The following is a 15,727-nucleotide window of genomic DNA, read 5'->3' on the forward strand; positions in this document are numbered from 1 at the left end:
CCAATATATCAACTTCAGCATATAATTCCAGCAACAAAAAGGAGAACAAAGATGCTCATTAAATCTTGAGTTAGCTTCAGGTATAATTATTATTAATTATAGCTGTATTTTCATTTGCCTATTGAAAACAGTTAAAAATAAGTCAGGCACACCTCCATCAGAGGTGTATTCCCCAAGGTAAGTGATATCCACTAAAGGATGATGGAAGCTTTTCCCCATGACATTTATTTTCAGTGTTGTAAGATGCTTGGAAACACACTTAAAAAAACAATGTACATTCAAGATACAATAGGTTCAACAGATAGCACGAGCAAAACAGAAAGGTATATAACTATTAAAGACAGCTGCTCTGACTTGGACATTGGTAGTCTTAGTTAAAAGCAGCTGTGAAGAGAGCCAACTTCAAGGCTTGCTTGAATACATGCATGAAAGGAGTCAGGCATAGGTCAATGAGAACGGATTTTCTCCAGGACTATCTCCAGAAAGACCCTGTATATTGTGCTTGCAACACAACTGATCTTACCTCTAGAAACAAAAGCAAGGGCTCTAATATCCTTTTATTTTAAAAGTGCAGGCAGGACCATATAGGAAGAAGCACTTTTTAAGGTAACTTGATTGTGTACATGGTTTGAAAGATCGCAGTCTTTCTAGGACTTTACAAGTATCCTTTTTATGACCAAATGCAAACTTCCTTTTTATATCAAATACACAAACTCAGAGTTCTGATTCAAATTTACATTTCATGGTATTCTTCTTCACATTGCTGAGGAATGGGGAAAACTCTTTGTCCTTCATCATACAGACAGATGCACATATGAAGCGGTCACTCCCCAACTGTGGAACTATCCTTTTTATTTCAACTCCTCACATCCAACTACTAAAATAGAATCACATCATCAGACATCATAATGAAGTGTTTGTTTAATAGGTCATCTGTGTGATGGACAGGCAAGGGCATATTTGCTCTTCCCATTGCACAAAAGTAGAACAGAGTACTGTACAAAATGGAGCAGAGAAGAATATAACTGCAAATAATGTAACTGGTATATATCTGTTTTGATAACTAAATGGATCTACCTTGTTTTCAGTTATCATCATCCAGCTATTGCTAGAACCCTTCTGTTTTTATTTATTTGGAATATTATTCTCTCTGCTTTCAGGGCATTAAAAACAATAACAAGAGCTAACAGTATCATTTGCTGGCCTGCATCTTCCCTGTACCGCCTCAGACTGCAGGTAGAGACATTACTTTTTTTTAATATCCTCTACATTAAAACACAAATATACATATAAATTCACTCCAATTAAAAAGACAAAAAAAAACCAAGCTAGCACTTTATCCTCAGCCCACTCTTTGGTGTGGAATGTTTCCCATTCACATTTGTTTCTACAAAGCAAGTTAAAGATGTTATATCCCCCCTGTACAACCCATTCTACATAATATGTAGATTCGGCTGAAGCAAGTTTTTGCTGCTACCTGAACAATACTGTACAGCAACAAGGCACATCATCTACAGCACTAGGGAAGATGTCTATTTTCACTTACTTGTTGTGATAATAAATGTTGCCAGAGAGTGCTCTGACAAGGATCCGGGAGCTTGTCAGATGGACAAGGTCACTCAGCCAGTCTTTTCTTCTACAAGAGAAAGAACATCAAGTTAGAATAAACAACTCATACACATAAACACACACACAGCCATTCATCATGAGCAGAGTTACAGCACCAATTATTACTATGCAATCAACCATATCATGGCAATACGCAGGAAGACGTCCTAGTGTGTTTAATGTCGTGTTTTAAAATTGGTTTTAAACTTTTTAATAAACATTTTTAAATTGTTGTTATGGAAACCTTCTTGGGTCTTGACCAGGGAGAGAGGTGGCATACACATAAAGTAAATAAATAAATAAATGAGGAGGAACAGCAATAACAGTACAGTAATAGCAGGAGGAACATTTAGTAACCAGCTCAGTGACAGTTCTGTAGCTCTGTCTACCTAGCAAGAGCTGAAAGGAGGAGGATGAAATTGTCCCCACAATAATCTTTCCAAATGCATATCTTCAAATGATTCACTTAGATGCTTTACCATGGACTCAAATTCAGTAAAACCAAGATTGAACTGACTTGTCTAGAACATTCTTCTTCCCAAGCATCCACAACTCTAAAAGCATTCTTCCTCCGCTAGAAATGTTGCCATCTAACTAGTAGACAAGTATAACTCCTGCCTTGAATCCCAATGTGGGAAAAAGGCAGGATATAAATCCTTGAAATAAATAAAAATAAATAAATAAAATAAACTCTTTGTTCAACTAGCTTCAACTTTGGCCCTACAACCTAATTGTCATCCAGCATAATACGTCACATGAAACCTGCCATACTGTTTCATGAATTATAAACTGAAATATACAAATACTAAGGTAAGCTACCACATACTGTACTGCAATTGAAAAACCAGAGTCTTCTGGCACCTTAAAGATCAATACATTTATTATGGTATAAGCTTTCATTTTCTTCACTTGCTGTGTAAAGTGTTACTCTAAATTGGCATGGCTACAGACTAAAAAAACCTAAACCACAAGGGAAAAAAGGAAATGAAATGCAAGCAAGAAAACAAAATAAAAACTGGACTTTAATTACATTAAGGCTCAAATATAAATAAAATTAATTTAATGGAATTTGGGCACTCATTGTAGAAGAGAAACTGTGTTTGACCTGAGGACCTGTTTTTGTTGTTGTTGTTTTACTGCAACATGTTTTCTGCTCATAACAAGAGTCTGTTTCTTATACAGCTGGCCCTGCACATTTGTGGCTTTAACTTTTGCAGATCTGATTAATATGTTCTCTCTAGGAATTTTGAGGTCCTCCAGAGCAACTAAAGTCATGAGGGAGGACCTAGAGATTCCTAAGTACACTTCTCTAAGCATTTGTAGGTTCTCCAGCATACTTCTATGGTCAACTTCTGGCAGATGCTGACTACAGAGTTGTACCACAGGACCCAGAGATTCCTAGAGAGGAAAAAATAGTGGTCCTTTTATTTGTGATTTTTCAACTTTCACAGGGCCCTGTGCCCCTAACCCCAGTAAATGTGGAGTACATTAGGCTTGGGTCTGTGTGCCTTCAAAGTAATTTGTGGCTTATGATGACCCTAAAGTGACCCATCATAGAGTTTTCTTGGACTGCCTTTGCCCTCTTTGGAGGCTGAGAGAATGTGACTTGCCCAATTTCCAGTGGGTTTCTGTGACCAAGCAGGATGACATAAGGGTACAATTATGATTATTATTTCATACATCTGATAAAGACACTGGACATATATGAGGCAATACATGCCAAATACATAGGTTTAGGCATTCTGTTTTGGATAAGAGCACACACTGAGGAGGGGAGGGAGGAATTTTTCAAATCCAAACTCACCACAATATTCTAAATATCTCTCTTGCTCTCAAGGTCATGAAAATCACATGAAATCAAGTTTTTTCTCTGCTTATTGAAGACTGCCATTTCTGCAATTCCCAAAAAAGGAAGAATTCTTCCACAGCTTTTTGTGTGTGTTTTATGCACAGCATGCTGTTGCTAATTGGTTTACAACCTTTGGCCACCCAGAGATTTTGGACTTCAACTCACAGAAGCCCTGAACAGTGGCCACGTTGGCTGGGAGCATCAGGAGGTGAAGTTCAAAACATACTGGGAGGTGGGAAGGTCTAGACAAAGGAAAACTGGAACAAAAAGTTAATTACACAGTGGAGCAGTTTCTCAATTCTACTACTTCTTCACACTCCAAGCAGAGATTGCATGACCCATAAGGACATTTGTGAGGGAGGGGTGGTGCCATCTAGGGAACAAACTTTAGTCAGGAGCAACACTGGAATCTTGTCCTTGACATCTAGTCTTCAAGACAGAGAGATTTCTTATTCCTCCCCAGTGTATGAAGTTGCCCAGTTTAGGATCAGTTTAACATATTATGTTCAGCCCAAATAATTCCACATTCTGCATTGAACAGAGGTTAACAACGAATTTAAACCACCCAACATTTCTTCTTTCTCAGTTGCCTGGAGCCTTTGTTCATCTTTACTCAATTTTCTGCATTTCATTTCAGATTAAACTGTTCGTACAAAATCATCTTATGCTTTGGTAGGTTGCCAGCATTGTCCATATTGTATTCTAACCAATTCTAGGGCATGGTTCATTTCCAACACTTGCAACAATACCACCACCAATGCAAAAAGTCTGCCTAAGGTCAAGTCAAACCTTTGTTATCCTGTTTTGTAACTCTTCTTTTCCTGAAGGGGTTACTAATGCAAAGAAGATCCACTTACTCCCCGCTTGGCAGCTGTCCTACCAGTGTGGTGCCCACAATCATGGAACCTATTCCAATGGTTGCCAGTGTAACACTGGAAAAGAAAAGAAAAGAAACAGTCCAATTGGTATTCTCTATTCAGACCAGCAAATCCTACCTGAAGCATCAAATACTTTACAAGAGGAGACACCATTGAACAAGACAAAGGACTTCTTGCAAACATCAGCTTTTGGCCTTTTGGTCACTATATAGTTAATAGGTATATAATATCCCCTATCTTGCATTTATTATATGATGGAATTCAAAGTAACATAAGGGCTGGTACAGACCGGCACTAAAAGCCATCTTGCAGGCAACGTGGAGGCATGACATACTCATAATGCATGCCCCAAAAATGTCCAGAAGCAACCCGCCTGCCCACATGTGGGCTGGCTTCATGGCGCTCCAGCAGCACAGCATTTAGATGCCACATGCCGCCCAAGCACTGCAAAAATGCCAGGGCAGAGGAAAGGGTGCCCTTTTGCTGCTTCAAAAAGGAGTGGCATTTTGCTGCCTCTTTATGAGCCAGCAAATATACGGATCAGGGCTGCAGCAGGTGGTTGCCATGGCCCCAATCTGATGTTCAAAGGGTCGGCATGAAGCCGCCCCTTCAGGGCTGCCTGTTTTGCCCATATTTTGTATGTGCATCTCCCATTCAGGCATTATCCAGACAAATTTTTTGACAATAAGGAAGCAAGGTTGATGTACCACATGTCTGTCTGTCTGAAAATATTTCTATTCCCTTTCCCTCATTGTAAGGCTCAGGGCAGCATACAATTAAAACAATATAAGTCCAAATAAAAAGAACCATATAATTTAAAGAAGATAAACACATATTAAATAAGTCATTAGGTTATAATAAAAGAAGAGGCAAAAAAAGGCAAAACTATGAACTTGGTTTTTATAATAAGATCAGACATTTTGGGACTTTAACGATTGGACTTTAATTTTAAAAATGACATTTTAACTTAATAGCTAAAAGAGATCGATGTTGAAGTCAACGGGCCTCCAAGGGGGGGAAGCATTCAACAAACAAGATTCATAAATTTCTGTCCCTAAGTCAGAGATTGGTAACATGTTTTCTCATCTCTTTCTGCATTCCCCTTTCCAAACTATTTCTACAAGGTGCCCCCATACCAGCAATCACAACAGATCCCTCTCTCACACTCTCATTTTCTCTCTCCCCCCACACACATACACTTTTGCATCTCACCCTCCAACTTACCGAAGAGGTAGCAAGAGACAATACCGCACAAAAACGCCAATAACCCACACCACAGTCAACCGTAAACTGATGTAATGGAAATTGACATTTGTCCTGGTTAGGAGGTTCCAAGAGACCAGCTCTTCTGAGGAGAACCTTTGGGTGACTTCGTCTTCCACAATGGCTTCAAACCCTTTTTTGCAGAAATAAAAAACATCCGAGAGCTCAAAATCGCCGCAACGCAGGCCAGCAATTGCCTTCTCCATTGTGGTGTGATCTCTCTGTATAATAACTTCCAAGGTGAGAAAGGGAAAGAACACATTACATGTTGATGAGAAAATTAAGCTAGGCATTAATAAATAAGTCATCTTTAAAGCAAAATGTAAAGAATACTTGGCACCAATTTCATGGACAATTCACACCAGCCATCCAGTTACAAATAGGCTGAACTACAAACTTTATTATTCATAAATGTCATACGGGGCAAGAATGGTGGGCTTTGTAATCCAAAACCTCTGAGAGGCATCAAATTGGAGAAGAAGGATTTTTATTTTGGTTATCAACATTTTATCTATCATTGTTTCCTCACCTTAGGTCTTTAGCTCTCAAAAGACCAAGCCAACATGGACAATATGCAAGGATTCAGGGAGTTGTATTCCAACAACATCTGATAGCCCAAGGTAGAAAACTACTAGTCTAGGGAAACTGTATCATTAGTAAATAACATTGCCTTCCAAAGCCACAATAGCTTGAAACTTTTTTTGAGTGGGCCAGCTTTCCCCTCGACATGCAGACAGGCTAGAACCTATCATAACCATTTTTTCCATGAGGAGCTTTCTGAAGAATATCTGATTATATCAGCTTTCAAACAAGCTACTGCACAGATTGACAAGGAAAGATTGGGAAAGCTCTTCCTTTCCAAAGAGCTTAGACTGACACTCTCCTTGCTATCTTTTCATAAGCAAGTGATGGGCAATTTTTTTTATTTCAGCAAGACTATGAAAAAAAAATTGTGGGAACAGACCTTGTAGAATGTGTTGGACTTTTATTTGTGTTGTTGTTTACATGCCTTATGTTTTTAACTACTGTGGTTTTAGTTTTCATATAGTTTAACTGCTTTTTAACTTTTGTTTAAAGTTCTGAGAATTTTAAATTATGTCTTTCAACTCTAAGAGGCTATGCCTCTATGACATTATATGGCTTTGTAGAACTTCTCTAGATTACTGGTTAGCTGTTGAACACCCCTGCTTTAACAACAGGCAATGTCCTATCTATTCAATTAGAAATTCAACTGATGTAATTCTAGTAAACATATACACCACTCAAGACTGCAGACACCAACCTCTTTGTATGATTTAGGGTTACAGGTTCAGTCCAAAGAAAATCCCACAGAAACCTAAGACATCCCAATGTAATACAAGAACCAAGTAACACATGGAAGAGGGCAATTCTGTGCCCTCAGGAAACAATATAATCCTTCAGCTCAACAGCTGGTGCATGGAAGGACCTCTCCACAGATCATATTTCTTGGGGCTGGCCTGACAGCAATGAATTATACATGTACAGACTGGATTTTTATGTGACAATGTGCTTTAGGAAGAGACTGCCATGGAGTAACTAACTAGGAGACACATTGAAATAAACAACCAGGATATATCACAAAAAGGACACCAGGAAAGCCAAGACCCAAAACTGCATAGGGCGAAGGACTCTAACTGCCTTTCTTTAAGTGTTCTGGGTGGAGATAATGGAGCAAATATGCCTTCAAGACATTTTACAAGCTAAAAAGGAACAAGAGCAGTATGATTATTTTCCCCAAGTCAACCATGCCCTACTGCTCAGCATTACTCTCTGCCACCCACAGAAAGGTGAAACCACAGTTTCAAAATCTGGGTAAAAAGTAATTGTTAGGCAACTATTTTTCCTCATGAGTCATAAGGACAAAGCACCAAAGAACAAGAGAGAAGGCAATGTGTGGAAATTAAAGCTAAAGCATCAGTAAAAACAAGAACGATCTGACCTTTATCCAGGTTATCTGATATTATATTTTTGGATCACTCTTTCACAAAGGAGATTAGAGCAATGTGTGTTTATGGTGTGTGTAGTTCTTATCTCCTCTTTTATTCAGGCCTATTGAGGGAGTAAGTGGCCTAAGGCCAATGACTGAGCTCCAAAGTACTGTAATTCAGGACTTTGAATGCAAGTCTCCTCAGTCCTAGTAAAAAACTATGTCTACTGTAAAAACATTCCCCAAAATTGGTAATTTCCAAAGGTGTTAGTTTACAACCCCTATCTTCCTCTCCTTCACAAAGGAAAGCTCCTGAAAACTGGCTCCTGTAGCACGCAAACCATGGCTCAGCACTACATCCAAACCCAACCTGAACTCTCATTATATCAGTTAGTTGATTCATGATAGAAAATACTGAGTAATTAGTTGTTAGCAATTAGTTGATTACCAACTAAAGTTACCTGGGAAAATATCCATGAATTACTTGCACAATAGCCATGAATTGTGTGCTATCAGACGCATGTAACCCATCATCCATGTTCACAATCATTAGGAAAGCAACTGCTTCTGTGCACAAGATTATATTTGCACATACAGAGGCAGATCAAACAAATCTCTTTGGCGCGTTACAGACTGCCTGAAAGCAGCAGTCTGCCACCGCCTCCATTTCTGCCGCCAGGAAGCTGCAGCCTCCAAAGGGGGAGGCTTCCCAGCAGCGGAAAAAGAAGCCGCAAAAAGTGGCTTCTTTTCGCGCCATGCTTGCGATGCATGAGTGCACAAACGGCACACTCGTGACGTTGCAAGGCAAGGGGGACGTGCAGACGCTAAGTGTCCAGCACATAAAAATGCCTGTGCCCGTGTGTATAGGGCGCCGCCATTTTTACGCCCCCATCACGTGCTAGGGGTGAGGCCGGTATGGACGCTAGGCCCTTGGCCAACCCCTAGCATGTGACGGGGGCAACGCAAAGGCCCGTGCAGAACGGGCCTATCTCTCACATGGCCACAAAGGGAAAAAACACTCCTGGTGATCAGGTGATCACTCCAGGTGATCATTTTTGCAAATGTATACAAAATAGTAGCTCTTTTGGCCACAGTTGCATATGTTAGTTGTTTGAGAAAGCTGTGGATTTGATAGAAACTACATTTGTAATGCACGAGAGCATTACAAATGTAGATTCTATCAAAACCACAGCTTTCTCAAACAACTAACATATGCAACCGTGGCCAAAAGAGCTACTATTTTGTATACATTTGCAAAAATGAAAGAAGACAACAAGGATTCTAGGCTAACTACACCAAAAGCCTGCACTTATAGAATAATATTTCAAGCCAACATTCAGGACTAATTTCTTCAAATTGCCATTCTTTTTATACAACAATCTGACACAGAGTTTTAATTTTTAAAAAGCCTTACCATTTGATGCCGTGGGTTTCTGTTTATCTTTATGCTGCTCTCTGATCCCCCTCTCAATCCGAAGTGTAGCCCACTGTTTAGAAAGAAGGAAAAAAGTAGAAATCATCTTCTCAAGAGCTTATACAGGTATGTGCAATATGAATTCTGATGCAGCTTGACTTCTGTTTTTGATGATCTGCTGCTATTCTTCTTTGGTGACTGCTTTGCTGGTTTTGAACATTCTAACAGTGTTTTTATTGATGTACTGTATGTGGTTTTTATGAGCAATGACCTTCAGGGTCACATTAGTGATAGAACTGCGTGGTGCATACTTTGACCAATACTGCCTCATGCAATAAATAAAATATGAGACAAAACAGTCATTTCTCACTGGAAGCCTGCAAAAGCCGGACAATTTTGCAAGAAACGTCACCAAAAACCCCTATCCAACCTAAAATTAAAACCAGAAGCAGATTTCTGAGTTTGAGTTTCTTTCTAAGTCAACAAATTCAATAGGGATGTTTCGCCAGCATCTGTGGCTGGCATCTTCAGAGAATGCTTGCCTGGAAAGGACTTGGGTCCTTGGGTCTTCACAATTCTCTGAAGATGCCAGCCACAGATGCTGGCGAAACATAAGGAAGAAACTCTTCTAGAACATGGTCACATAGCCCGAAAAACCCACAAAAACCTATGGATGCTGGCCATGAAAGCCTTCGACTTCACATTCTTGTTTAAACTGAGAGGTCAGAGGCAGAATCTAGAACCATTCCCACATCACTCTTAAGCGGTTTAGTCCAGGAAGAGCACTACCATTGGATTCTGCCAAGCATGTCTACTAAACTTTTGATATTGTTGCCTTTCAATAGTGTGTCCCTGTTCCCTGCTAAGCTGGAAGCTAAATATTGGAAGCTGACTCATTAGAGAACAGCCAGCCAGCTTACAGCTCCTGGGCCAGATCCACCACTCCCAAATCAACAGTGTCTGGTCTCGAGAGCCCTAATCCAATTTTTACCATAGCATGACTAAAAGTTTGCTCAGATTTCACCATTAAAAAAAGCAGCCATGTGCATATCATACATATGTCCTTATATATAGAAGCCTGGAAACTGTGTTCGTTCATGTGCTAAATAAAAATTGGCTAGGGTCTGGGATAGTTCATAGGTTTGATGACATTTCAGTCAGGGGCATGAGAAATGGTCAAAGAAAAGTGCAAAGGACCAGATGCAATTCTTACCATTAGGATGTTTCCCCATCATTCTATGCAAAGCATTGCTCAATTCTATGCATATCTCCTTATGAGTAAGCTCTAGGGCAGTACTACTCAATGGTGGTGATCCCTGAGCCATTGAGGTTCATGTATCCATGGACAGACCTCCGGTTAGGCAAGGTAAGAGGCAACTGCCCCAGGGAGGAGAATTAGAGTGCTAGGAAATGGCAAGAAATTGTTAAATATATTATTGTCATTTATGCAGTGGGCCCTTGATATTTGCTATGGTTTGGTTCCAGGAACCCATGTATACCAAAATCCATGAATGCTCAAGTCCTACTAAATACAATGACATATTGCAAAATTTTGTTACCTTCTATGTAAAATACGCTCCCATTTGGTTGGTGAAAACTGATATATATATAACATCACCTTGAATTTGGCATCTGAAATTGTTTTTAACAATTATTAATAATTGTATTTTGCAATTATTATTATTTTATCAAGTTACTGTATTTTTTAACCGAATAAATCTTACTACACATACATACTGCAACGGTATATAAAATAGCAAAATCAGCCGTTAAAGAAAAACAGCCATGTGTATACCAGTACATCTGTCCTTATATACAGAAGGGTGGGAACTGTTTTGGCTCGTGGGCCAAATTAAAACAGGCAGGAGTCTGAGATGGTTCCAAATTTTCAGTGAGGTTTCTGTCAGGAGGATGAGAAAAGGTTAAAGAAAAGTGCAAAGAACCAGATCTACTAGGTTTCGGTTCTAGGACCCCTGTGCATACCAAAATCTGTGGATGATCAAGTCCCATTAAATAGAATGACATACTGCAATGGTGTCCCTTATATAAAATAGAAAAATCAAGGTTTGCTTTTTGGTATTTATACTTTTTTAAAATACTTTCAAGCCGTGGATGCTTGAATTCATGGATAAAGAATACACGGATATGGAGGGCCAACTGTAGACAATAAAAGGTGCAAAGAGGTATTTGTGGGATTTTCTCCTACAAAATAACATGCCATCACTTTGGATATACTGCACCTTGACATAGTTGGATGGAGGCAAGCTTTTTTATCTTAAATTACCCTCCTCTTGCAACAAAGACATCTCTACAGTTCAATGAGTGTTTAAGCCAAAAGTTTCAGGTGCTCCAAGAACATTACTTCAAAATGCTCAACAGGCAATGTGAGATCCACCAGTACCATGGATGATGAAACTAATCCTATAAAGAAAAACTGAGAACTACTGGGATGTAAAACTCTGCAAAGGAACAGGGAATAACACTGTTGAGATGCTACAAATCCACCTTTGGTTTCAGCTCTTATTCCTGAGCTGTCTCTTTGCCTATGCTTAAGTGCCAATGAGAGCAAGGGACAAGACTCCTTGACTTCAATTCTTGTATCTAAAGCACCTTTAGACTTTGATTAACCCTCCTTTGCTAGTCTTGGAGAAGGCTTCACTTCTCATGTATCTGTTCTACTCCTTCCTCCTTCATATTCTCCTTCTGGGCTACCCAGGGGTGTCTGCTTTGCCACTGTAAAAAAATAGAATAATGGATGTCCTCTCTATAAATACATATCCAGTCCCATCTAAATTCCTGAACGGGTTGCTTTGGCTATATTGAGGGACAGACTTTAACCAAAGGCTGATGCTTCCTTTGACCAAGAGGCCTTAGCATAGGGTTATCCCACATATCTTCAATGACAGGTCCTTCCAACCATCTCAGCACAGCACAGGCAGTGGTAAGAAATTTTGTCAGTTGTAGTCCAAGATATAAAGACTAGAGATCCCCCTCCCCTACTCAATAACTAGAGCGAGGGTGGTCTAGAAGTCTGAATGTTGGACGGGAGACCAAGGTTCGAATCCTTGCTTGCCACAGAAACTCACTGAGTAACCTTGGACAAGCCACACGCTCTCTTCCTCAGAGGAAGGCAAAAGCAAACCCCATCTGAACATATCTTGCCAAGAAAACCCTGTGATATGATCACTTTAGGATCACCATAAGTCAGAAGCAATTTAAAGGCAAACAGCAATAATGGAGTTTATCAAACAGGAGGAATTTCTCTTAAATTCGAATGAAAAGAAAGTGGGGCCAGAACGCATTCACTTAAAGTCGCTAGTTTAGAGCAATTACATGAATGCGCATTGCGTTCAAACTGGTTTCCCACTGCCCGGAAATAGCATGCCATTGCTCGAATTTGCATGTGACAGTCTATCACGCAATAATGTGAAACCACATGATTGCATTCAGTCTGACTTCCCATTGTCCGAATCTGCGTGTAGTGGGTTATCACGCAATAACGTTAAACCCCATGATTGCGTTCAGATTGCCACTGGATTATACTTCCAATTTCCCTCGTCTTATAAACTCCAATGAGAACCTAGAAGGAAGATAAAATTGAGTGACAGCAAGTAGCCCAAGGATTTCCTGTTCATATCTGTCCCTATCATGAACAGAATCTGGCCGCTCCTAGTGAGTTACAACACCCTCTTAAATACATCTGCTCAGAGGTATGCCTCACCAAATTCAATTAAATGTAACTGTTTGTAAACACATTTAAGTGTGCCACCCCAGGCTCACAGCATTCAGGTAGAGTATTACTAATCCCATTACTAATCGGTTGGGTGTTCTAGCTGGCAGACATGGCTGAATATATGTCACCCTGCCTATCTTATGACAAGTCAACCTGCTCTGAAAACATCATAAATTACCCAGTATGGCTTCTTCAAAGCCAGGCTATCATTGGAAAACTGTCCAGGTGTTAGAGGCCACATGCTGGATCAGACCAAAGACCTACTTAGACCAATATTGTTCACAGAATAACCAATCAAATGCCCAGGAGAAGTTCAAAGTGTTTTTGTTAACTCATGCAAGGCCTATCTGAAATGGTTGTTCCACTTCAAAATGTACATGTTCCACGTGTACATTTCTTTAGTCCTGCATAAAAAGTCTGTTGAAACATGTTCAGACTATTCTCCATCCACGAGGATTTCTCAATGCTCATCTCCTCAGAATAACTACAAGTTCATATCCTATATTTATTCCATCTAGGACTGATTGCAGTACAAGAATCCAAACAACTATGGTTAAATGTATGTGTGCATACATGGTGCATTTTTTCCCATGGAGAAACAAAGCACTGGAAAGTTTTGTTTTTTGAACATTTTCAACCCCACATCTTTGGGATTCTCACCATGAACATTTTTCATGGTAGGCTTGTTTCTTTTTACAGCCTGGCTCTGCCATTTATCATTAGAATAAATTATAATTTTTTAGGACAAGGATGAGGAACATGTCTCCTCCACTCTTGTCATCAGATTGCAGTTCCCAAAAACCACAGCCAGCACAGTCACCAATGAGGACTAGTGGGAGATGCAGTCACACACATCCCAACCTTGCCTCAGGACACTTCAAGCTTTTAATATACATCATTTTTACAATCCTTGCAAGAATGCTGAAAGGCAGGCACATTCAGAGGTTGAAATAGGTTTGAGAGGGTTTTTTTTAACAGTCTAACTGTAATACAAGAACAGTAATTTTTGTCCAGTACTGGACAAACAAGGCATGCAAGTACCTGTACATGGCAAAGGTGAAAAATTGTATTACAGACTTCATAGGCCAGGATAGGAAAATGGGAAGCTGGCTCAGGGCAGCTCAGATCACTGCAGCACTAACAACAGTTCTGTAATGTCTCTGGCAGGGAGGGAGCAAGCTTGTTTTCTGCTGCTCCAGAGACTAGGACCCGGAGCAATGGATGCAAGCTGCAGGAAAAGAGATTCCACCTCAACATTAGGAGGAACTTCCTAACAGTAAGGGCTGCTCGACAGTGGAACACACTCCCTCGGAGTGTAGTGGAGTCTCCCTCCTTGGAGGTCTTTAAACAGAGGCTGGATGGCCATCTGTCGGGGATGCTTTGATTTGGATTTCCTGCATGGCAGGGGGTTGGACTGGATGGCCCTTGTGGTCTCTTCCAACTCTATGATTCTATGAATCTTTCCTATAAACTGATACCTGCCCCACTGTTAACTGAAGATGCCAGATATTATTCCTGGGATACTGGGCATGAAAGAACACAACTTCCATGCACTAACTCACCTGTAGGCAACCACTGGTGGCCAGGGTAGTGTTCAAACATAAGAATGTATTTACACAAGTTCAGGAAAAACTATCTTGCATCCGTAACTTGGGTCAATTTTTTTGAAGTCCATCCCTTTTGTTTTAAAACCACGCCTAGTTGGAACATTTTGCAGAGGTAGAAGTTTGCTTTATTTGTTTTGTAACTGTTGTATGTTTTTAACCAATGTTATAGTGTTTTATGATGTTTAATATGATTTTTTTTTGTCTTGTACATATTCTCCCAGCCTAGGAGGAAAAAAGGCATATAAATAAAGAAAATAAATAAATATTCAAATAAATAGTAGAGTTAATGAAACAGTACAGAAGAAGTGCATGTTCAGCAATAGTTTAACCCCTGGAAAAGCAACCAAGCCAGAATCTGAAAACAGACACACAGACACTAAGAAGGTTGCATCCCAGATGTTCTGCATTACAGAGATTATCTTTTCCAGTACATTCGTTCCTTCACAATTTTAGCTTTGACTTCTGCAGATTAACCATTATTCACAGATTTTATTAGTATGTTCTCTCTAGGAATATCTAGCCCTCCAGCACAACTCTATAGTCAACCAAAAGTCACACTGAAAGACCTAGAGATTCCTAGAGAGAACACTCCACTAGACATTTGTAGCTTGTCCAGCACAACTGTATGATCAATGCCTGGCAGATGTTGGCCTCAGAGTTTCACTGGAGGGCCAAGAGATTCCTAGAAAGGTGTTCTCTGAGGTAAAAACATAGTGTTTTTGTTATGTGCAGTTTTTCCACATTCACAGGGGTCCTGGGCCTCTAACCCCAGCAAATGTGGAGGGACAAGTGTATTTTCAGAGGGATGTGGTGGCTTAGTGGTTAAAGACACCAATTCTGATGGTTAGAAGGTTGTTAGTTTGAGGCCAGAGTGCTGCATGAAGGGGTGAGCTCCTGTCACTAGTCCCAGCTTCTGCCAACCTGTCAGTTCAAAAGCATGCAAATACAAGTAAACAGATACTGTAGGTACCACTTCAGTAGGAAGGTAACAGCGTTCAGTGCAGTCAGGCTGGCCACACAACCACCCAAGTTGTCAGTGCAGTCATGCTGGCCACATGACCACTGCAGTCATCTCTCCTCAGCTTAGTAACTGAGATGAGCACCGCACCCTACAGTCAGTTACAACTAGACATTCATGTCAAGGGAGTACCTTTACCTTTACCTACTATTTTCAGAGCACCTTAGAGGGCAAAGCTTCCAAGGTAACTCATATAAATAGAAGAACAAAGCAATTTCACAGCTGTAATGAGATCACTATAACTATGAAAACAGAACAGCCTTGAAATATGGTAAAGCCCAGAACATCCAGCTATACAGTATTTAAAACAACAACAGAACTGAACAATTGAAACATACCTCTGTAATGACTTAAAAGACATAGGTGGTTTCATATTATGGCTGACAACTTGGCTAAAAGCAGACCAAAT

General features: G+C 40.0%; 1 protein-coding gene across 1 annotated transcript in view; it reads right to left on the reverse strand.

Moving 5' to 3' along the window:
- GPAT3 (glycerol-3-phosphate acyltransferase 3) overlaps positions 1–15,727 on the reverse strand; it is a 31,191-nt gene that overhangs the window by 12,801 nt on the left and 2,663 nt on the right. Inside the window, 4 exon segments of the mRNA XM_042469507.1 lie at positions 1,547–1,636; positions 4,315–4,389; positions 5,560–5,830; positions 8,961–9,033. Of these exon segments, the coding sequence (XP_042325441.1) occupies positions 1,547–1,636; positions 4,315–4,389; positions 5,560–5,830; positions 8,961–9,033 (509 nt within the window).

This window comes from Sceloporus undulatus, chromosome 5 (assembly GCF_019175285.1).
Source record: "Sceloporus undulatus isolate JIND9_A2432 ecotype Alabama chromosome 5, SceUnd_v1.1, whole genome shotgun sequence".
In the NCBI taxonomy this organism is placed as follows: domain Eukaryota; kingdom Metazoa; phylum Chordata; class Lepidosauria; order Squamata; family Phrynosomatidae; genus Sceloporus; species Sceloporus undulatus.